The sequence below is a fragment of the Corvus brachyrhynchos genome, unplaced genomic scaffold, assembly GCF_000691975.1.
Source record: "Corvus brachyrhynchos isolate BGI_N302 unplaced genomic scaffold, ASM69197v1 scaffold128, whole genome shotgun sequence".
Taxonomy (NCBI): Eukaryota; Metazoa; Chordata; class Aves; order Passeriformes; family Corvidae; genus Corvus; species Corvus brachyrhynchos.
Window position 1 is genome coordinate 748,862 of NW_008239648.1, and position 23,671 is coordinate 772,532.

Sequence of the window (23,671 nt, forward strand, 5' to 3'; positions counted from 1 at the left end):
TGCATATTTTGGTTGTCCTTTTAATAGACAGCTTGACACATTCTTTCGGTGAACTTTCTAGAAGACAGATAGCTCAAAATGGGCACAGGAGAAATCGCTCCTGTCAGGATTCCCATACATGTAATTACCTTCAGGTGTCAAATGTACTTAGTGACTGTTGCTTTTAATTTTTTTTGCTGTTCAGACATTTATGACTTGTTGTCAATGAGATATTTAATTTTATTAATGTGGACATTCTTAAAGGGAGGACATGAAAGATCAGTTGTTTCAGACTTAGCTTTCCCTTATGAAATGGCCGGTATCACATTGTAGATAATTGTTTTGAAGACATGCTTTAGGTTCACATTTTGAGTCAGCTCTGTGAAGGGATGCCTAGGTCTTATTGCATAACTGAAGCACTGAAAGCTGCTCTTAAGGCTTTCCTTTTGTGTGTGTTACAGCTAGATCATTATGAAAAGCTGTTTTGAGCTCCTTTGTTCCTTTGCTTTTAAGCTCTTTGTGTGTGATATGCTTAACTGTTTTAGAAGTTATTAAATCAGCTAATCTACCAGGGTACAAAAATAGTGACAAAATGTGCATCTTAAAATTACTAGCCTGGGAATGTAATTGTCAATACCTATTACTTTGCATTCAAATGAATACTCACAATTTTTTTTGCAGCAACTAATAGAAGGGTAAAATTATTGTAGTCAGAAACTAAAAGTCCCATAATACAGAAGAGAGCAGTATTGAGAAAACACAGTATAAAATCTGTTTTGAATATGACTGGCTTTAGGTTTTCCTGATGTACTGAAAAAAATGGTAGTCAATGAGAGAAAAGAAAGTGGATGTTTTATTATGGTTGGACATATTTAGAAAAAATCACTCAAAGCAACAATACAAAAGAACTAAAATTATTTTCTGTGTCATATGCAGCCAACTCTCAATAATTTAATTAAGCCTTAGATAACCTTTTGCTGGTCCAGGACTTCTGGAATGATACAGCTCTTCTTTTTCAGTCCTAAAGTGTGACTGTGTTTCCATATCCAAGAAAAACTGGAGACCAGCCTTTTTTTTTTTTGGTGTATATGAATGCAATCTCAACATGACAGAAGGAGAATGTTCAAGCTAATTACAACAGGAATTATTGGTTTTGTTCATATAGGAACGCCTTTAATATTTGGAAGAGTGGTTTAATGATGTGATCTGGCATTCATTCTGCAGTGCACCATCATCAGACAGGAAAAAAAAAAACCAAACCTTCAGCTGGCATTTTTGCCTAAGGGCTGCTGAGAGCTGATTATTCTTCTAATCAGAATGATCACAATCAAGGCAGACAATTAGCTAGGTTAGGTCTCTGCTGATTTCTCCTGTGGCCCTAAGCATAAGATGGCCTTGAGCATTCTTAAATCCTATCAACAAGTATTTGAGTAATACCTGTTTTGCTCCACTGTTGTCATTAAGACCCTCTTTTCTTCTACAGAAGTGGTAGGTTGCGCTCATGCTTATTTATATTACTCTGATTCCGGAAGGCATGAACTGTTGTTCAAAAGAGAAAGCTTACTAGCCTAGGCAATAGAGTTTTAGTTCCTCGTGTGTAGCATGAAATTGTAGACATTATTTTGGTATACCATGCATGTGTTGTGAATGTGTACCTAATTCTGTATTTCTATCAGTAACATTTATTTTCATACATAAACACATATATTTAAACAGTCAGCTGTGTAATCAAATATACAACTTGAAGATGTCATGGCGTGAGCCTTTGTGTTTGTAAATGGCAATGTGCTCCTTCTACCTGCAGCCTCCTTCAGTCATTAATTCTGGTTCTCCTGTATTATTTTTGCACACAGCTGATACTATTCTTCTCGAGTTTATCTGCCCAAGTGGTCTACTTGATATCTAAGTTATTACTAATAATGTAAATTTCTGAATATTTCTGTAGTATAAAAAACAAAAAGGGTTTAAGATTTACTTTTTTATTTCAGAATACAGATTCTTTCCATTATTAATCAATATAAGAATTAATTCTTGAGACAGTCTGGGAGTTTTACACCAAATGTAATTTATTTTTTAAAGTAGTTAGTCATGTCAACATGATTCTTTTTCTGTACTTGTTGATGGAAGAACTCAGCTTGCTAAGTGGCTATTTCGTAGCTATGTGAACTTGCTACCACTGCAATTTAATAAAATTTTGGAAACAGTGGCTGTTTTTTTCAGCGTTAGACAGCAGAATGAAGATTCTTGAGTTTTATGTATTTTGAAGAATTTAAATAACAATGTTCAGCAGATAAAAAAAAATCTAATTTTAAGGCTGCAGAAATGAGAAAACTGTTTACCCAATCAACCCCAACGTATTAAGAAGTCATCTCTTTTTTGCTGCACTGGAAAATGATCTCTATGTTTCAGGTTGAGAAGTTTAAAATAATTGACTTTGAAAGGAGGAACAGGTTTCAGTTAGCTTTTACGCAAATTTACTCATTTGTAGTGCGTTAACGAGAGAGGATATCCCATACCCCATGTGTTACCAGCACACTCATTTGAACAGTCTGTTTCTACACAGCACACACACACAGAGCTGATACTAATGGAGCCAGTAGTGTTTTAGTCCTTTGCTGCCTGAGTATTTAATCAAGAGCATCGTCTCAACAGGTAAAAGCGAGAAAATTACATGGGTGAAGTGAATTAAGCTTTAATGTTTGAACACATAGGAATTATGTGCTGCCACCTACATTCAGATTACTGGTAAAGATCAATGATAGAGTATTGATAAAGTCTCAGGTCATTTGTTATCTTGCTTAGTGTGGAGATAGTGGTGGTAGTGTCATGACCTTCTAATGGACTGAAGAACCATATTTAAAATGTTAATCCCAGTAAGAACTTTTTTTTTGTGCTATAAAAGGTGCCCACTCATTAAAGTAAAAGCTTTTTAACCCTTTCCCTCAGTGGATTAAGAGTCAAGTATTGACCGCTAAGATATCTGTAGTTCAGTTTCCCGGAGATGGAGTATTAAAGGCATAAGAGGAATTACTGTAATAATATTGGTAATAAATGATTCTCAGTATGAAGCTCTTCATTATTATGTTTCATATCATAAAATGCTGTGTTCACACATTCTTCTTTGGCTGGGGTAGTTTTCCTCTGACATCAGCATAATAATGAATAATTTTACATTTAGTCCATGCAGATTCACTACTTAGTTGAGTGCCTTTTGTACAGTTAGGCCTCATTTCAGGAAAGTATTTAATCATTTACCTAAATCCTTCAGCTTTGTGTGTGCTTAATTCTAAAGCATCAGCTTAATTGCTGTCTTGAAGAGAGCTGCTTATTAGAACAGAGGACCTTAATAGTCACGTCTGTAACCTTTTAGGAACTTTGGAGCTACTGTGTCAGGATGTATTTTTTACATCCGTCATAGCCATGATTTAAATGAAGAATAAATTTTAATGCGTTGTTACTCAGACCATTCTGTAACCTAACAAAAGATCTCTTTGCATACATTTAAGGGCATTCAAATGCCAGAGTTAAAAAAAATGCCAAGATGTGAATAGGGGGGAAAATGCAGTAAAAAGCTTAGAATGCTTGATCATTAACAGAACTAGTTTATAAACAAAGGCAAAATGACTCAAATGAAATGGCAAAAAAACCAGTTAAACAACTTGTTTTAACAACTCATCAAAAACAGTATAATAGTTTACCAAAAGGCAGTAATTTTTTTGTTGGCTTATTTATTTTTGTAGTTCAAGAAACAATTAAGCTTTTTTTAAAGGATTTTGAAGATTCAGGCTGCTTTGTTTCTTTGGTGTAAAAGCTAATGCAGATAGATGCATTATTATACTTAAGTTAGAGTCTTAATAAATTAAAACTTATTTATAATGTGTTTAAACTCATGATTTGTATTTAATTTGACACATTTAATGCACAAAATAATTAAGATTTTTTCCCCCTGCTTAATCTATGAAGGGAAAAGTTAGGAAACAAAAGCAAATGACCCCCATCTGCAGCATGATGTTTGCAAGTTTGATGAACTTTAAAGGTTTCTGTTACCTTTGACTCCTGGGAGCTTGGAAGGCATAATTTAGAAGATTTTTTATTTGAAGAAAGGAATTTGGTTTCTCTACAGATGTTTCTTGCTGTGTGGTGGAAAAAGCAGGTGTAAACCAAGTTTGCTTCAGAGTAAACCTTCTTGCAACACATCTTTAGGCATAGATAACCTCTCAGCAACCTTAAAGAGAAAGCTTGAACAAAAGAAGAGTGTTCCTAAAGAAATGGATTGTGAAGTGTGCATCCGTAAAAGCATAGGACAAGTTAGACAATATAAAAGTCTAAGATGTCTTTGAAATGTGATACAGGATTTTTCAGCTGCATTATTTTTGTTGTGAGTCAGAATGTACAAGATGAAAGGACAAATCGTGAGGTCTGAATTCAGTTTCAGTCAATCCTTAGCTACTTGTATTAGCTTAGCTACTTATATTAGCAGACAGTAGAAAACTAGACAGCCTTCATTTGTTAGGAATTTTTTTTTATGTGGAAGACTCCCTGGAGACCTGGTTAGATGCATTTGAACAGAGATTTTTAACATATTCTTTTACATAAACTGTTTATTTTGGTTTAAATTGTGATCAATGATTTGGGATAACAGAAAACAAGATTTACATTTTCTTTAATAAGTAAATTTCTCCTCAAAAAGGAATCTTATGTCCGAGGGGTTCAGGAGGAAAACTCTTGCCTCTGACTGTTGCAGGTAGCAAAGGTGAAAGTGTTCAAATGTTAATCCTTTGAACAATGATTATCACTTGTTCTTCAACAGTGCACCGTCACAGATTATAGATTACTTCCTTTACCACAAAAATTATGGCACGATTTGAATGTCTGGTAGAAATTGTCAGGGCTCTGGCCCAGAAATGCACAGAAGTAGATACTTTTCTGTTTGGCAATCAACCTGTACCACTCAAGGATTCACAGACCAGTTTACTGGTGTTCAAGATAATCAGACCAACGGATGAAGAAAAATCCATCACTCTTGTTAAACATGAAGAGCCCAAATCTCTGACTATGCAAAAGATGGCTATTGTGAGACTATGCTGAGGACATAAGACTTATTTAATGTAGTCTTGATATCTTCTGTTGGCCAGTGTTGGGAGTATTTTGTTGGTCTAGATGTGAGTTTTTCTGGCCCAGGATGACTGCTCTCTAGCTTTTCATGTTGATGTGCACTGACTGGGATTTTGCCCACACAAGCTGTCTATCTGGTACACCTTAGCACCAGATTATGTGTTTATGCCCTAACTATCCGATTGAACTGTGAACACTAAATTCTTGAGTTTGTTTTGTTTCTTTAATGCTGAACTAGTATTTTAGGGTAAGAATGAAAGGAAGAAATCGTTTGTATGCTCAGTAATTAATTTTTAACATCTAGGGAAGAATGTAAAGGTTTCCCAATATGGGAAGGTTTTGCCATACCTGTGCACTCCCTCCTTCACACCTGCCTTCTGGTGCCTTTATAATAAATAGGGTGAAGAAGGGGGGAGGGCAAGAAAAGAAATCTTTATTTTAATTTTTCTGTGATACTCTTTGCTTCTTATCCTAAACCTTAGTGTCTGTGCTTTGAAAAATAGTTACAATGTTTCAGGCAGACATGATCATAATTCAGGTGTGAATGAGGAGATTTCACTACAGGTTGAAGATTAGAATTCATTTAAGATTAATTTGGAAACAGTTTTAAGAAAAATGCAACAGGGAAATTAAGAACATAGCTTCAGTTTTACTTCTCTGAAATGTCTGATTGATCTGAGAGTTGTGGATTTTTTTCTTTCTTTTTTCTCCTATGTCAGTAAGGTACACACATATATATAAGTAAATGAGCAGGTTTTGCACATTTTACCAATTCAATCTTTACTAGTACATATTGAAAGACTGTTTCTGTCACTCTTGAAGGAATAAGAATTCCAAAACTCCATAATAGGAATCATGTTATGGGAGCTTCATAATTTGAAAAGGGATGGGAGGAATAATATAAAGTTTGCATTGAATTCCATGGTTTCTCAGTCTTGTTCAGTTAAAAAAAAATGGTTCACATCAGATCATAATCTTTGTAATTTCTTGGGTGTTTTTAAAGACAGTATGTATCAAGAGTAATGATGGAAAATTCTATATCCATATGCTGTCTTTAGAAGAAATTACAGGAATGAAAAGAAAAAATTTCTGCCATTATTAATAAAGGTGCTACTTTGTGCTCCTGCAATCTGTAATTTGAAACTCCAGTTGTTCCTTTGCTAGTTTGCCCAGCATAAAAGAGAGACTAATATGGAAGGGTAAAAGGAACAAGGTTAAATTACTGTATTTCTCCATAGAACTTCCTCTAAAATGCTGTTTCCATGTCAGGAAAAAGTATACTTTTTCTATGGGCCTCTTAAATAGACACAAGACAATTACACAGCAAAAAATAAGTTAATTGATTGAAGCCCACTTTCTGGATAGCAAATTTTCTGCTAACAAGTTTATGTACTCTTTAGCTATTCTAACTTGGGTTTTATGTTAATAAGTTCAAATTACTTTTGATAATGTATTTGAATGTATAGTTTATTAATTTTAATAGCGAGTTGTGGTTTCATACTGAAATTTCCTATGTTCCTGGGTCTGTTATGATCTGGGGGCTTTTTTCTCCTCTATATTTTTCTCATGCTATTTTATATTATGTCTGGATTCATTCACTTTAGCTGAAGGATGGGGATTATGACCAGAGCTTGTTAAAATATACACAGTTTATTAAACATAAAAATACTGTGAAACATCTCAAGGGTTAGTTTCATTTTATACTCTTGCATGTTGGGAAATTAAGTTGCAGATTTTACCAGTTACAAGTTATTAGGGTGTCTGAGTCTCCAAATTCTAATTTGATCGCAAAATATTTTAAAATTTATTTTGTTTACACATTGCGAGATTAATAATAAACAGTTTTAACTTAATGTCAGAGAAAAGCATTTCTATACTACAGCAAGTGTAGGTATATGCAACAGACAAGCAATTTTATCAAAATGTATGTTTCTTCTCAAATGCTGCCCATATATATTGACTGGCTCAAATTGATGCAGTTTTTTTTTTTTCCCTGGGGGTATGGAAGAGATGGAGATTTAAGTTTATACAAGTTAACCATCACTCTGCTTTTTATGTATTAGTGAGAAAGAAAATTTGTGAAGCTGACTTGCGCTACATATACTTCCTTGTGGAAACTGACTGCCGTTTATCTCAATTATTCAGTGTGCAGGTCAACATGCTTGTTGGGCAAATGTTCTTTCCTTTCATTTCGTGAGTGTGAGAAGCAAGACCTTTCTGCAGATAGGGCATTGCTCTCCATATCCATTAACAGATGTCAGCACATGCCTCAGGCAGGGTTAGCAAATACCACTCATAGAATCACATTCCATCAAGGCTGATAGATTCTGTCTTCTGGGTTAGACACATGGTCAACACATGGTCAACACATGTTGCTAGATTCCAGTTCAGACACTTCAGTAGTATTCCTACCTGTGGGGGGTTTCTGTGGTTAATTTTATTTTGGTTTTTAAGAATTTAAACTCTTAAATATTATTTTCTCCCAAATGTGACTGATAGTAAAGTATGTGTCAGTACAACAGAGCTCAGATAAAACTTGGCTGCTTTTTTAAGAAAGGTATGTAAGCAAATGAATCAGCAAACTGCAATTTTTCTGGTATAGGCAAGAGGTGGCTGAGGTAGGTTTTGTGTTTTCAAGCAAAATCATGGAATAAAAGATGAAGCTGACATCTTCTATGTTGTTAGTGCCTAAAGCAGACAAATGTAGAGTCATGTGTGCAGGATATTGATGAGCGCATTTAAAAATATGTGAGCAGTAATTTCCAGATCTCCTTATTTTACCTCAGATGAAGTGGGATAAATGTTGCTGGTGAACTCCAGAGTAGTACTAATGTGAACGAAAGTAATGAGCTTGTGTCCATAAATCAGTTTAACAAAGATTGGCTTCAAGCCAGATATTTTGGATTCAAAATGTGGTTAGCGGCTCCAAACACAAATCTCAGGCTGCCTGTAGTACCTTGTTGGGTGTGGTACCTTTCAGCTAATGTTACCAGGCTTCAACACCGAAGTCTGTCCTGTAAATCTGAGTGATGCCTTTGACAGAACAGTAGCTTTTCCTTTACCTTTGCTTCCCTTCTCTCTTCATCCATCTCTGCATGTTAAACGCCCACAGCAATGGAAAATAAATAGTCAGGTAGAAACTGTAGCCAGGGGGTTTAAAGCTATCAGAGTTGGGACAGCTGGGAGATGAAAGCTTGACCTCATTGGGAACAGTGCTGTGACATGTTGCACCCCTTTATAACCCTTATCATCAACAGCATGACTGTTGTTGCCCCCCAGATGCGACAAGTTCTTCACAAGTTGCAGCAGAAGAGAAGTTCTTATAGATCAGGTGAAAGTCATGTGTGCCAGCTTTGAAGGAATTTTACAAAAGCAGAGTCTGAGGAAACAGTTTTAATAAACAGCATGAAGACTGTCCAGCTCTTTGATTAGGAGGTCCAGAATGATATGAAGTGGGTGAGGGAGGGTGCTGCAGTACTTGAGAATCTCTGGAGTACTCAGATTTATAGGTATGAAATAAATGTTGATTTGTCAATTCCCTTCCTCATACCTACCCATGGAAGAGCATTTAGTTTCTATTTTTAAAGTTTGAGTTATCATTGAAAATAAAGCTTTCTGCTGTGCTAGCTATAAAACATCAGTAAAGGACCCAACTCTACAAACAAACATAGTAATGAGTAAGGGGAAATTATTAACCATAAGTGGAGTAAACACATTTCTATAGAATTTTTTTCTTAAAGAGCCTTTAACTCATGAAAATACATAAAATATGTGACTATATTTTAAATTAATTGTCACTGTTAACCGTTATGATGCAACTGAAATTTTTGTTAACCAATAGAACCAGAAAAAAAGGTAGTTCAGGTCTCTCAGGTGAATGGAATTAACACGGGATATGTCATTCAAAGAACTTGTACATTTTAAATAGGACATTTCCCTTTCTCATTAAAACCTATTCCTTTCTTCCTGTGTTTTGCAGTCTTTTTGCCATGATTCTAATAGAAGACTCCTTCTGGATGTAGGCTTTCTTTGTTTTGCAAATGATGTGTTTCAGCCAAGGCACTTCAGGAAGTTTTTGACAATCAGGCTTTATTAAACACAAAAAAAGAAAAGAATTTTTTTTTTTTCTCCAGAATCCTAAAGACTTTTATCAGACTTGTTTTGAGGAGGTTTCTTAGTTCTGGAAATTAAGATAATTAAAAGTTTGTAAGTGGTCACTTGCAGCATATCTGTAAACTTCAAAAGTATGTGAAAAAAGAAGCTTCAGAAAGTGAAGCTTGATTAGTTATTTTATCAGTGTTGTAAACCTTGGCCTGGCATATCTAAGAAGTTTCCAGATCAGTTGCTGATGTAGAAGTAGGTGCTTCTGACATTTCAAAAGGTTTATTTTTTTAATCAGCACAGAGTAAAAATAATTTTCATGAATTTAGTTTTTGTTTTTTTTTTTTTTTTTGTATTTCTTTCGTTCTGGCCAAACATTCTATGACTCTTCTGAGTTACTCAGCGCTTAATGAGTTCTTTTCTGTAAAAACCTGAATGCTAGGTCAAACTGATTTGTTTCATGTTTTTTCCCATGTTCATGTCCCCATAGTAAATCACTTGTTTTTCTCCATTAAATAGGCAGGATGAAGTACCAGGTAAAATGGTAGCTGATGAGAACCCTGTTCTTTAAAAAGAAAAAAACCCAGCCTTACAAACAGGAAGGCACAATGCCTCTCTTGTACTGCTGGCTGGTAAGAAGGGGAAAAGCAGGAGATTCTGTAGGGACACAAGCCACATAAACCTGATGCTTTTTCTCCATTAAGTCCATCTTAGTACAACTCCCTTCTTTCTGATTTTTGCTTTTGGACTCACCCAAGTAATGTGAAAAATCTCCCAGATGAGACGGACATAGCAAGATTAAAAGGGGAAGGTGGATCTCCCACATATGCCTGTGAAGTGAAATGCAGGGAGATCACTCGGCTCTTTCAGGAAATGTGATAGGCGCTTGCAGCCGGTTGTGAAACAGTAATTTGAAGTCTGATGAACTCTTTCAAGTGCAGGAGCCTGATTCTGCTCAGCTGTGTAATTATGATGGAAGGGAGCCAGATGAAGGCAGAGATCTGGGCGCAACCTTTTGGGAGGCTTGTTCCGGCAGAGTGGGTGGGAGAGTAGAAGGAAGGGTACAAATAATAAGTTTCTCTGCCTGATTGATAATGAACTAGTAATAAGTGGCCTTATTATAGTAATAAGTTTCCCATGGAAGCCTGATGATTGCAGAGAAGCTTTAGCTGAGTGCGTGTGACCACATCTTATTTTGATCAGCTGTAGCACAGCAAAGCTGTGTAATTATCATAATCTAACAATTAGCCTGGCATCCTTTCCCAGTATTTAATTACTCCAATAAATGCTAATTGAATAGAGGACTTAATGACAAGAGAATACGTTTCTTTCTGCATTGTGTATTTAGCTTGCAGTCTTTTCTAGGCACAATTTTGAATACTGTTTTATTGAACAACAGCCTTGATTTTGTGTCCTACATAGTGTTTTTTCATGGTGTCTTGAACTTGTTTTAACTTGTGAAACTGTAACCTGAGCACTGAAAGGTCATGGACTGCTTCTTTATATTAGACGGTTTTTTTGTTTGCTTGCTCAGGGTAGCAATATCCTGCTAGAGATCTAAAATGTCACTGGCTTGCTACTGTTAGCAAACACACTTCTCTTAGCATCTGGAAAATGTTGAATTTTCTTTTGGTTTGAATAGAGCTAAAATTAAAATAGCTCTTTGATTGCTTCATTGTTTGTGCATCAGAATCATTGTTGATGTCAGCAGAGCTATGGGAACAGAGTTTATGAAATGTTATGACAAAAGCCAGTAAAAAGAGCAGAAAAGCATTAAAGAGGTTATTTTTCCATAGCACAGAAATAGCATCTTTAAAATTATCTGCAGTAAAATGGTACACGTAATCCCACAACCCCTCAGATAATTAACAACCACAAGATTTCCCCCATCACATTTAACAGCTTTAAGTTGGTTGAAATAAGGGGGCTTGAAGTGTGTAAAAGAATAACAAGGCACAATTTATGCTGCTGTGTTCCAGTCACAGCATGTGAGTAGAGCTTGGAACGGTCCTAGTGCACTATAATTGCCATCTAAACACAGACAAAATCTATGGGCAAACTCAGTGCCGTGGAATGCTAAATAACTACGTGATCACATCTTAAGAGCAGCTAAAATGTTGTCCTTTTAAATGATGATAACAGTTTCCAGAAAATGTTTGGGGTTTATGTATTGTTGTGTGTGCAAATAACTACCTATACTCATCTCTCTATTAATAATAATTTAAGCAAATAGTTTCATAACTAGTTGACAAAAAACTTTCTATCTATTTCTGTATTTTTCCAGTTCAAGCTTTTCTTGTGCCTAGAGCATTTGCAAGAGGTGTTTATGTTGTCTAATAACATTTAACCTACTGGAGATTCAGCCTTTGATCGGATACTTACGGGATCTTCTCACCTGGCCTGCTTTTTTCATGGTATTTGTAGGAATGGACTTCCCCCTGAAACCCCACTGTTTCCATTAAATTCGATTAAAAAGTGGCTTAGTCTCCATAAAGGTAAAAAAGGAGGAGTTGAGTGACCAGCATTCATAGGGGTATGCATGTGCTACTCACAGAAGCCTTTTTCCTTGGGAAACAGGACAAGTAATGTTTTGCTGTGCTGTTCTGAAGAATTGTGGGTAACTGTAGTTTGTATTTACCCAAAGAATAAATCAGTTCAGTGAATTTTGTTGATGTTGTTTTACATTTCAGATTATCATTTCAGAAAAGGGCAACAGGGGCAAGGCATTCAGCAGTGGCAGTGTCCTCTGCACATTGGTGCTAACAGGCTGTGCAGACTCCAGGCATCAGAATATGGCATCAAAATGCTATTTGCATCTGATCGCTTCCAATACCTGACTGAAAACCAGAATTTCATCATTTGTTGTCAGAGAAGTTATTTGGAGTCTTTTCGGTTCACAGTGAAGCCTTGCTTCATGCATATGACAGAACATATTCCAAATAAAGAAAGGTTGACATAGTAAAAGGCAAATTTTCCAGTACACTTATCTTGAAGTAGAGCATCTGGTATGTCAATTCTACAGGAAGGGCAATAGAATATAACTAATAGGATTTGTAGGGGAAGCAACAAGCAGAAGCTATTGAAATTTTTTATCTATCTAAATGAGCAATTAATGTTATTTGTGCCGTTCTTAAACTGGATTTTTGTAGTGTTTATTCCAACAAAGAAAGGAAGAAAGAGAGAAACCAAACAAAATTGTTATTGCATTTTAAATATCTGTTAAAATAAATTGTCTCTTGTTTCAGTGACCAGCAAAGTTATTAAGTTCAAGATTAGTCACTTAGGCTTCAGAATTTAAATTATGAAGAGAAGCATGCACACAGGGCATGTACTATCCCTTTCTTAATGGATAAATAGAATACAGAAGGCACTAATTATTTAAAAAATGTTTTGTTAGTCTTGTTTTTCTATGGTTAAAATAACCATGAATTTCTCTCTCTGCACCCTGAATACCTGGATATTTCACCAGTGGCACTTTAGCACAGAAATGTTGTTTGGACAGTCTTTACTGGAAGCAGTGTTCAAGTTTTGTGTAGCAAGCTGATCTTTGTTGGTTACGGAAATATTTAGGTGTAGAAGCTACTTAACTCTCTGTCTCTGTCTTCAAAATTGCTTTTATAATGCTACTGCCTAATAATTGGCTTTGTAATCTGCAACTTCCCAAGACACTCTTTGACTGCCACCTGACAAAAACCAAAGGTTAATTATGTTTGAAGAATAGCTGTGTGCATGGAGACAAATGACCTTATTTGCAAGAGGGTGTGTAGATTCTGTCTGATTATTGGAGAAGCCTTTTTGTTGGTTTCTACCACAACACAATGTTCTGTTATGTAAAATCTCGATAGAGATAGTTTCTTCTTTGCATAAAGACCCTGTTAACCACATGGTTCCAGAAGGCATGGGAGTCTGGGTGAGGACCTGCCAGAACAGGATGAAGACTTAACTGGGAAAGTACAGCAGTAACATTGCTAGCAAGGTTTCTGTTTGGAATGGAACTGGAAAAGGGGACAGGACATCTGCTATTGCTGTCCTATCTGCAAATATGTCTGTTAATGGACTCCATCTTCCCTTTAAATGTTTTGCTTCTCAATGTATGTAGATGGCTTAATGTTGATCAGTGCTTTAATTTGAAACGGAACTTTTATTTCACTCTAAAACCTGGCATTACACTACTAAGTAAGAGGTTTTCAGCCTGGAAATGTTAAGTGTTTTCCACTCAAATGTGGTTTTAAATTCTTGGAAATGCTTATGTAGTATTTCCTTTAACAGTTTTGAGGGCTGAGCTGATGAATTTTTTTGTGAGTTACTCATGGCCATCCCTTCCTTTTCTGTTCAGATTAGGAGACTTTACCTTTCCTCTTTGAGGAGGTAAATACAACATGCTGCTTGTAGCTGGAGAAACAGGAATGGTCTCAGTTCACTCTAACAGAAAAGTTGGAGATGATGTAGCCTCTTTTGGAAACATAAAATTAGTTCTACATCTCTTTAACATACCTGCTGAGTTTTTGATTACTGACTTCTTTAGGATATTGCAAGACAGGAAATAAATACCTGCTCTCTGATTCTTAGTTGGTTAATAACCTGGAGTAAAGAGACTTCACCCAGAGCTGCTTGATAAAATACCTTAGTACGTATTTTCCCTGGAGGAGGTTCACTCCTGTGCCAACAATATTGGCTAAAGGCCAGTTTAGATCACTTAAAATATGCACAATCTCCTTCCCTTTATAGATACATAAATGTAAACACTTCCAGCTATGGCAGATGACTGAGGAATGAAACTGTTGAGAGAACAGGGGAACGGGGAGGACAAGATGCAGGGATAAAAAGGACTTGGTTATGCACTTCATCTCAGACCTGCTTTGCAGGCTGTACTTAAGAGTCTGGGGTGTACTAGAATGAATGAAGACACAACTGTTTCAACACTTAGGAAAAAAGAAATAAGAAGGAATCTACTAAAATACCAGTGATCAAAGAGGATAGTTACATTGTGGTTTTGTTTATTTAACAAGAATACAGAAGGAAACTTTGCCAAAATGGAGTCAGATGAGGTTAGATTTTTCTTTTTTTGCACCATTTCACTGGTGCAGATTACAAGTCTGATTTCATTGCTAACTTGGTATTAATGTGTGATCACACATATAGTTGTTTGTCTTCTTGTACTTATCATCTCCATTATCATGGGCTGTGCAGTTGCATTCTTCCCCTCAAATTCAGCTATTTACAGTACAGACACTGTCTGGGAAGTGTCTCTGTAGACTCTCCTTTTGGTTAAAGGAGAGAATTAGCTGCTTCTGGAAGTGTGATTCATCTCATTACAGTGTACTAAAGAGCCTGGATGAGTTGGATTTCAGAAGTTCTTATTGCTCTCTATTGACTTTTAAAATAGTGTGGAAAAGCAGTTCACATAGGGTTATTTGTGTTGTAAAAGTCTAATAGTAGAGAGGGTCAGTCTGCTCTTGAATGTATTACATAAGTATTATTCTGGAAGCATATAGTTTGTCTCACAGAACCATAATTGGGCATTATGGTGAAGGCACAGGCTGATGAAAGAAGTAACCTTGAGAGCCTCTTGAGAAACCTGAATTACTTGTCACCTACATGGTTAAAACAAACCAACTGTCCACACACAAACAGACTTATATATAAGTATGTATCAATTTTTACTTACTAAAATTGTAATTTAAAAAAATAAATAGAGATATCTTTGCCTGAATGCAGCTTTTCTATTAGTACCTTACACTCTTTTTCATTACCCATAAGAAATGGCATATTGCTAACTGATTCAGAGAACAGATGCCAATTTGAAAACAACACATTTTTGCAAATGTGTTAAGACAGTACCTGTTCAGGTGACAGATTTTGAAAGCACTGGAGTACAAAAATATAAATCTTGACCAACAATTTTGATAAATGTAAATTCTCCTGGAAGACCTATGGTTTAAAAAGGCTTTTACATGTTACAGACTGGAACTGTGAGGCTGTGCACTGGCTGAAATTATACAGATACATCATGCTTTGATGCGTATTCAGTTTCTCCACTTTAAAAAGCTATTTTATTGAAGTTAAATTATTGTAGGGATATGAAACCGTGTAGTTTGCTCTGAATTTATCCTTGGAGGGCCAGCAAATCATTGCTTTTTCTCTGAAATTAGATAGAAGGATCCAGATGGCAGATTTCAAGCCCATCAGGTGTTTAAAATATGCCCCTCAGCTAAAAAGAAGTATTATTGTTAAATTTGTCATGGCCTTTTTATTGCTCTGTGGTACACTTGACAACTTCAGCTGTGAAAGAGAGAAGCTACAAGTAGTCCAGTCAGCCTGAAGTGGAGTAGGTCAGTGGTTGGTTTCTTTAGCTGCCCCAGGGAGTTTAATGAATGCACAGACCTGGTTTATGGAGTCGTTAAATCCATCATGGTATAAGCTCCCATGAAGGCAGTGAATTTGTCCCCATTGTTTCTTCCAGACACTATGGCAGGCATTAGAAAAGTAATGTAAGTGAAACATGCAGGGGAGAAACAAGGAAATCCTCCCCACCCCCAACAAACAAGAATCCCACATCTCTAAGGAGTCATCAGTAATAATAACAGCAATAATAAAATGCATCTGGGCTGGTGCCTTGCACTGCATTTCTCAGCTGGCACTCATTCAGATCTGTCACATTAGGCTGAGTGCTGATAATTTGTATCCCAGAATCCTTTTATTCGAACACAGCAACATTTCCAACGTGTACTTTTGGCAAAGGAGAAGCTCTGATTTTTAAATCTCTTTAAAAAGCAATACAGACTTTTCTTTGCATCTTGGCAAACTGTTGCTTATTATGATGAAGGAGTAACCTGTTTGTATTCTTGTAGTAACTATAAGTACGTGCAGTTAAATCAGCTTTCAGCACAGGGGTGGTTACTGCCTGTTTCAGAGAAAAGAATACGTTTGGGTTATTTATTTTCATGCATATGCAGATGTTTATATAGACACTGATTTAGGAAGGCTGACACAATTTTGGCATCTTTGCTGCTTCTTGTTTCTTCAGTTTAAAAAATAACTCAACCAAGTAAGACAGCGAAAAGGTTGTATTATCGTATTCCTGCGTAATAAGACTCTGATAGCTCTTGTGAATTGTAAGGGTAATTTTTGAGAGTGAATCTGCATGACTGGAGTGAAATGAAGTGCCATTAGTGATGCCCTTTTTATGAGAATGTGACCCTGCAACAAGGTCATCCTGAGATAACCGTGCTTACTTTTGAACTCTTCCTGTGATTTCAGATTCCAGCGAGGTGACTACCACATTGATGTCTGCATCAATGACTACCTGGATGTGTTCTGCCCTCACTATGAAGACTCAGTGCCAGAAGATAAGACCGAACGCTATGTTCTGTACATGGTGAACTTTGATGGCTACAGCTCCTGTGATCACACTTCCAAAGGGTTCAAGAGGTGGGAGTGTAATCGGCCGCATTCCCCAAATGGACCATTGAAGTTCTCAGAAAAGTTTCAGCTCTTCACACCCTTCTCGCTGGGATTTGAGTTCAGGCCAGGCCGGGAGTATTTCTACATCTGTGAGTATAGAGAGATTTACTATTGTTCCACAGCAGGTATAAGAAACCCAACTGATTTTTCACCTAAACTCTGTGAAAATACAGAGGGGCAAATGGTATATAATGCAGATGTCTTACAGTGAATGCAGGCTTAAACTATCCCCAGATACATTAGCTAGGAAACTAGCTTGTGAAAATGACACTAAGTCATAGCTTCTTTTCTCACATGAAATAGCATGCCAGCCTGTTCACTGAACCACAGCTGACTTTTAAAGCAAAATGCACCATTTCATTTATTTCAGCACTCTGAGGTGGAGAACTGGGGAAAGAAGGAGAGGATAAAAATTGTCCCCAAATATGAGGAAAAAGAATTAATCCTTTGCATGTGGAATATCTCAATTTTCTTACTTGCTTAGATGAAATATTCTTGTCTCTGTAGTATTTATCACCCAAGGAAAGTGAGGTCTGTGTAGTTCTTAAGTGATACTATGCTGCTGATGTCAGTAGTCCAGTGGTATTTAAAGCCGTGATTTCTCAGGCTAAACAATCCTAGTATCTAGCCAAGTGGCTCTGTTCTTCTACCTTCCTTCCCCCCACAACTTTTTCATGGTGAGCTCTTTCCGTCAGCATGGCAATAGGAGTGCTCTGGGAGCAGGACACAAGCAGGTGAGGAGACCTGCATCAGGATTGCTCCAGGCACCCAGAGACACACGTCATGTGGGTCTAAGGAAGTGAAAACACCAGGAGGTTAAAACACAGTGGGTTAAGCAAATGGATTCCCTGACTCCACTGTGCAGGTCATATAGTTTCAACTATCTCATGTGTTTAACACTTCCAACACAGATCTTACTTCATCAATTAATTTTGTACCTGTAGCTTTCACTCCTAACAAGTTTTGACTGCTCCAGCTTTACTTTTTTCCTGTTTTTAGTTTTAGACTACAGAGTTGAAAGCTTTAGATACACTGCAGATCCCAATAAATATAGCTTTCATACGTGTAGTTGGTGTTTCTACTGTGAAACAGTCATTCCACCTCATTTCACCAGAGAAACTGAGTATGTATGATCCCTGTTTTCAGCCTTGTTTCTTCAACATTGAGATTTTTGTTTTCCCTTCCATAATCTACAGGGAAATAACAATCCTGGTGAGTAGTTTCCCATTAACTACTTTCTTCCATCAAGTAAAAACCTGTAATGAGTGGTGCTTTTTCATCAGAAAAACTGTGTCTTGTTCTTTTTCTGAAGCACAATAATGAGACTAATACTAACAACAATATTTTACATAATGTTTTTAAAACTGGGGTTTGATATGAGAAATAGTATAACCATATCAGAGTTAAGTAGGTAATGTTCAAGGATAAACAAATCTGTATTGTGTAGGCCCAGTTCTACTTGCGTCACTTCTGTGTAATTCAAAATTCTGATATCAGGCTCCCTTGGAACAGTGCAATTTTTTTGTGGATATTTGTTTTGTTTTGTTAGTTTTTTAAATTCAGTTCCAGAGCATCATCAGTCAAAAAAGCAGGAATAGTTAAGCTAAGGAATGCAGTCTATCATAACAAGGTTTCAATAAAATGTAGCAGTGGAGTGGCATAAGCAGCTGCAAGCCTGAAAAAAATAATTTGTTTTCTAAATTTTTAACAAAGAAACAAAGATAAATGTTTAATAAAGGTGAAATCCAAACATGAAAGTGAAGGAAAAAAATATGAGAAACCTCAGCTTGGGCTGTCTAATTGTTTCATTGCTAGAACATACAGAATCCATTAAACTCTCAAGCAAGACATTGTTATTTAAGTGCACCCAGGTTGCTTATGCCTAGTTTTCGTCATTTATACTCAAATTCAATATGTCACTAAAAATCATATAACTTGCATTTAAACATCTATAATACTCATTTAATTGTCAAGGGCTCCCTTCAAAACAATTGTTCTGTAGAACTTTAAAATTTAAAGAGCTTTATGGTATCAAACTGCATTCATATGGAATTTTTTTTTTAAATGAAAGGTAAAATATAAAAAAAAATAGCAAAGACATGTAAAGTATTAGTTTAAGCTAAGCTTAGCTGAAATTAAATTTGTGTTTTAGTGACATAAAAGCATTTTTCTTTCTTTTCTGTAGTTTAAATATTTTTTTCCTTCATCCTTAGCTCTGCCGAGGGCATTAACAAGCTTGACATTGCAGGAATTTCAGGGAAGCACTATACGATAAGTTAACAATAATATGAAGACCTCAAGCCACAGCTGTCCATCCTGGAATGTTTTTCTCTTAGTCTATACTGAAGATAGAAGATGGTAAAGTGTTATTCCTTGTTCCCTCATCAAAATTGTAAGCAGGTCCTGGTTCAGGCTGTGGAGACCACTTTTGTTACCTTTCTGCATCTGCATGTTAAAGAAATTACTGGTTTGCCATGAAAGGTTTCCTTTGTTCAGCAGATCTGAAACCTCTGCAGCAGAGAGGGAAAACTGACTGTATAGGATCAGTCTGGCATGTTCTATCAAAGGGTTACAAAATATGCTGTGTAGTCTAGACCTCTGAAAAGACAGAAATATGAAGTGGCTGGTTAGCTTAATTACTGTCTGGTGCTTTGTCAAAAATCTTCCCAGTTTACCTTTTAAGGATGTGGCTTGCCTCTCTTGTTTCCATTATATTCAGAAAATTAAATAATTTGTGAACAATCACTCTCTCTTTGTCTAAACTGTTCATTTGGAAAATACCATCATTCTTTGTTATGCCGTTGCCTTCACATATTGCTCAGATGAACTTGGATCTCCATTCTTTGCATGTTCATTCTAGGATAATGCAAGGAAAAAAATCTTACCCATCTGATACCAAATTTACACTGAGAGAGTGAATTCAACATTAGAGTCATGCAATCAAAAAGTACTGATTGAGTTTGCTTTTGAAAGAAGAAAAGGTTATTAAATATTTACAGAGAAATTAACTTTTATTTAGTTAGGGTGTGCACAGTGTGGGGCTGGGGAAAGTAAATAATAGATCTGACCTGAAGTCTAAATTTTTACTTAGTTCTTATCAGCTGCTCATCTCAGGTTAGCATATGCTAGCCTGAAAACAAACAAAATAGTATTGCTACCAAAACAGAAGCAAATGAAATATATAGAGAGCAGAAACAAAACAGTGTTGTGACAATGATTTTAATGTCCTTTGGAAGGGAACGTAAATTTTGGTATTCAGGTTAAGGTGAGGTATTGTGCAAGGTGAGATGAACTCAAAAGCTAGGAAGGGAAAAATCCCAAAATGTATAATGTTACATAATTATATATTTCAAAATGAGCATATAATTTCCATTATTTTAACTTAATTGCAGATAATGTATTAATGTTTTAAGTAAAAGTGTGAGTGACAATTTGGCAAGTATGCATCAGGGCTGTTGAAATAAAAAGAAGGAAGATGTGGCTAGAAGCAGGCTGGTACAGATTACTGAAGAATTCTGACCTCACTTGCCAAACCAAGCTATTCTGTTTTATTTAAGCTAGAGCACATAGTTCTTTTCTTGAAAACAATGATGTGTTGTCGAAAGTTTTACTAATATTAAGGTGTAGGATATGCTTTTCTCTGAGTCATTAGTCCAGTTATTTCAGATGAGAACTGAGTGATTTATCGTTATCTATGGATGAAATACCATAGATACTTTTATCATATCCTCCAAGATTTGATGTATACGGTTTATTTAGTCATTTGATCACTGTGAATCTTTTCATTTATATATGCTTATACTGAACAACAAGGTAGGTTTGCTCTTATTCACAGATCTCTTGCTGCTCTTCTGTTCTCCACGAGATTCTGATGATATTTGCTAGCAGTTAGCAGGCTTTACTTTTTATATATCTAGACATAACTTGCGGGGTTTTTTTTCTATTCTTCTTGAGAAAAGAGCTCCTTCATGTTTTAAAAATCCTGTTAAAAGTTAAAAACCTGTAATTTATTTGTGTGACCTTTTTTTGCTGCTGTTTCTTTCTAGTTCGATCTCTTGCATGTGTCTTTCTTATTTTATTTCAAAGTGCTTATGCTGTTTTTTTGTCTCGCCTTTAGTGTGTCATTATCAGTGTGCCTTTGTTACCACCATTTATTTGCATGAAGCTACTGATTGTCAGTTGAGAAAGCTGTGGTGAAATTGTATTGCTTGTGACCCTATCAGGATAGGGTGCTGTTATGATTTTAATTTAATTATGGTTATAAATAATATTTTTAAATAGTTCATGTGTTTATGGCTAAATTAAGAAGCAGTTTGTAAAGTTGTTCTTTCAGTTGTACATATGCTTCTTAATAATGTCTAACCATCCTATAGTCCTTTTTCTCACAGAATATATTCCCAAGAAACCTGCTGTTACCTGTTCCCTCGATTTTTTGGGTGGTTTTGTTTGTTCCCCATTATCCTTGCTTCTCTGACCTAATTCCCTCTTTTCCTGAAATTTCTGATTCTGAGGGTTCTTATTCAAATGGCGTTCCATCCTGACTGTTGTAGCTGCTTCTTCTCTAGGAAAACCTGTGATTTGCATTATTTCTAATATAAAATTGTCTGTCTTCTGTTAGCTGGTTCCATCTGTTTCTGAAGTTGTCTTCACCATTTTCCAAAGCCTGTGGAACTGTTTGAATCTTGCTGTCATTTTTCTCTAAGAGCTGCCAGGTGGTTGGACAATCATTCTGGAGGCTTCTCTGATTCTAAGGATTTTAAGGAAAAAACAGTAGTAGAAAAAAGTGGTTTAATACCTACACCTCTTACTTCTGCCTATTAATTAGGTGGTTAGCTTGTTGTATTAATAAAATGCCTAACTGAGATCTTGTTGAGCCAGTAGCAGTCCCTGATGACAGTTAAGCTAAACTTGCTCTGTTTTCCCCCTTCTACTATGTTTTGTGAGTGGTTAAGAGTTGAGTGGTTTTTTGTGCTATTACTTTTCTTTAGTCTCTCCTACAATTCTCTATCAATTTTTCTGTCCTGCATAATTCCATGTTTCGTGATCAGGTTGATTTTTGGGAGGGTTACTGTCTTTTTATCTCAATATGTAAGCATAATTCAAATTATTATCATTGACTTGCCTTGTGCATATTCGCTGCTATCCATCTGGAATGTTTGTGGTAGAACTTGTACTGAAATGCTCTCCCAGGTGTCTTAGCCACTGAATATCTGGGGATGCAACAGGACTTGAAACTACCAGTGCTGGCAGCTACTGCTGGACGTTTATGGATTTATTTTTAATGAAGGATTATTCACAGAATTTAATAGTCTTAACTCACAGGGAAGAACTGTACATATCCCTGTATAAACCAGCAGTTAACGTAGGAAGTGCAGTGTTCACTTTTCATGGAAATTAGCACAGACCTGACAATATGACTAAGACCCTGGAAGCTTCCAGATTGCCAGCTTGCTATTGTTCTTTTAGGATTGGACTCAGCATAGCAAGAATTAAGAAAGATGACTTTGCAGAAGCAAGGTTTAATAGCCTGTGATACTATATGGGAGAAAAACTACTGAGAAATCTTTACATTGTAATTGATTAACAGTTACTAAAACAAGTATTTTTCATGTGCCCAGAAAAGAATGATATTAAATAGCTGCATAGGTCTCATTGCTCTTGCTCGAGCACCAGCTTAATATTAGTGGATATCAATGTTTTGCATGAAGAGGCACAACTCACTGTAAGATGGTTATTTGATTTGGGGATCTCCACGTTTGCTAGAGCTTTAGTTTGATGTAGTGGGACCAGGAACAGAAAGACTGTGAACTGTAATTTTGTCTTATCAGAAAACATAAAAGTGAGCCCCTCCCCCCAAAAAAACTATGCCTCTCGTTCTTTTTATCATCCTGCTATAAACCTGGAAATCTTGCTTTGTCAGAACCAGTTGGTGTCATCAGCACAACACTTTATGCTGCTGACTGTAGGTTTTTTGGTAGGAGGTGCTGTCTGAGGGCATAAGTACACTGTTTCTCAGATTTTGAGCCTGACTTACCCGAGGAAACTCCTGCTGGAAAAGGAGATATTTTAAAGAAAATAGTGGGACTATTCGTGTGCATCCTGAAGAGAATCATGAGAATCAATCAAAGGTTACTATAGGCAGTTTGGCTAACAGTTCCGTTAGATTACTTAGAATACTTACTTTTTTAGAGGAAGCCAGTCAGTGCTTTTGTTGTCATATCCCAGCTAGGGTAGCACAGTAATATTTAACTGGTATTACTCTAGAAATTACTTTTTTTTTAAATCATCCAGGACTTAGACTATATGGTTTCTTAATAAGCAGTCATCTTTTCACTGAGACTTGTATGAAAAAATTTTTCAGAAAACTCTTTGGGCTTTTTGTCCTCTCATGCCAATTACTTACATGCTCTAAAAGACCGGGTTTGGATATTTTTCCATCTTGAATCTGTAAATACTTGAGTCTGTCAAAGTCAAAGATTTGACTTGGGGCAAAGTTTAGCTTTAGAGAGTTTTGTGAGCTTTAGAGAAATGAGTAGAGCAGATTGATGGTTAAGTCTTGTCATACCGTACTTAGCTTATACTGGGAAGAGTGAAGTCACTTTATTTACTTGTAGGCTAAACTTTTACTAAAAATTGTTTCTATCTGTCAAATGGTTGACCTAAATAGCATATATTTTGCGTTGAAAGTGAAGATGGGATTTGTCTTTCAGTAAGTGAAAAGGCAGCCTGTCTTCAATTCAACAGGTGGTAGTTAATTTGGGTAGTGCTGGTACTTACATTTCCTCAATGTTTTTTGAAAACATGATCACTTTTGGAATTCTCTCTTTGTATATATCCTGGTTTGCACCAAAAACTGAAAAATAAAGGTTAACTAAAGAACATTATTAAAGGATGCTGAGAGAATCACAAACATTTTTAGCATGTTAATTGCACTTCTCTTTTGGATAAACATTCTTTATTGCCAGGCTCCCCATTAACCTTTCAGTCTAGTCCTGATCAACATAAACACGGA

General features: G+C 36.2%; 1 protein-coding gene across 2 annotated transcripts in view; it reads left to right on the top strand.

Moving 5' to 3' along the window:
- The window catches only part of EFNA5 (ephrin A5), a 105,980-nt gene that overhangs the window by 49,686 nt on the left and 32,623 nt on the right, over positions 1-23,671 (top strand). For both annotated transcript variants that reach the window (XR_001864610.1, XM_017742366.1), the window contains exon 2: positions 16,456-16,748. Coding sequence is in view for 1 of the 2 variants with exons in the window: in XM_017742366.1 (XP_017597855.1) it covers positions 16,456-16,748 (293 nt within the window). In the remaining variant the exon portion in view is untranslated. The remainder of the gene's footprint in view (positions 1-16,455; positions 16,749-23,671) is intronic.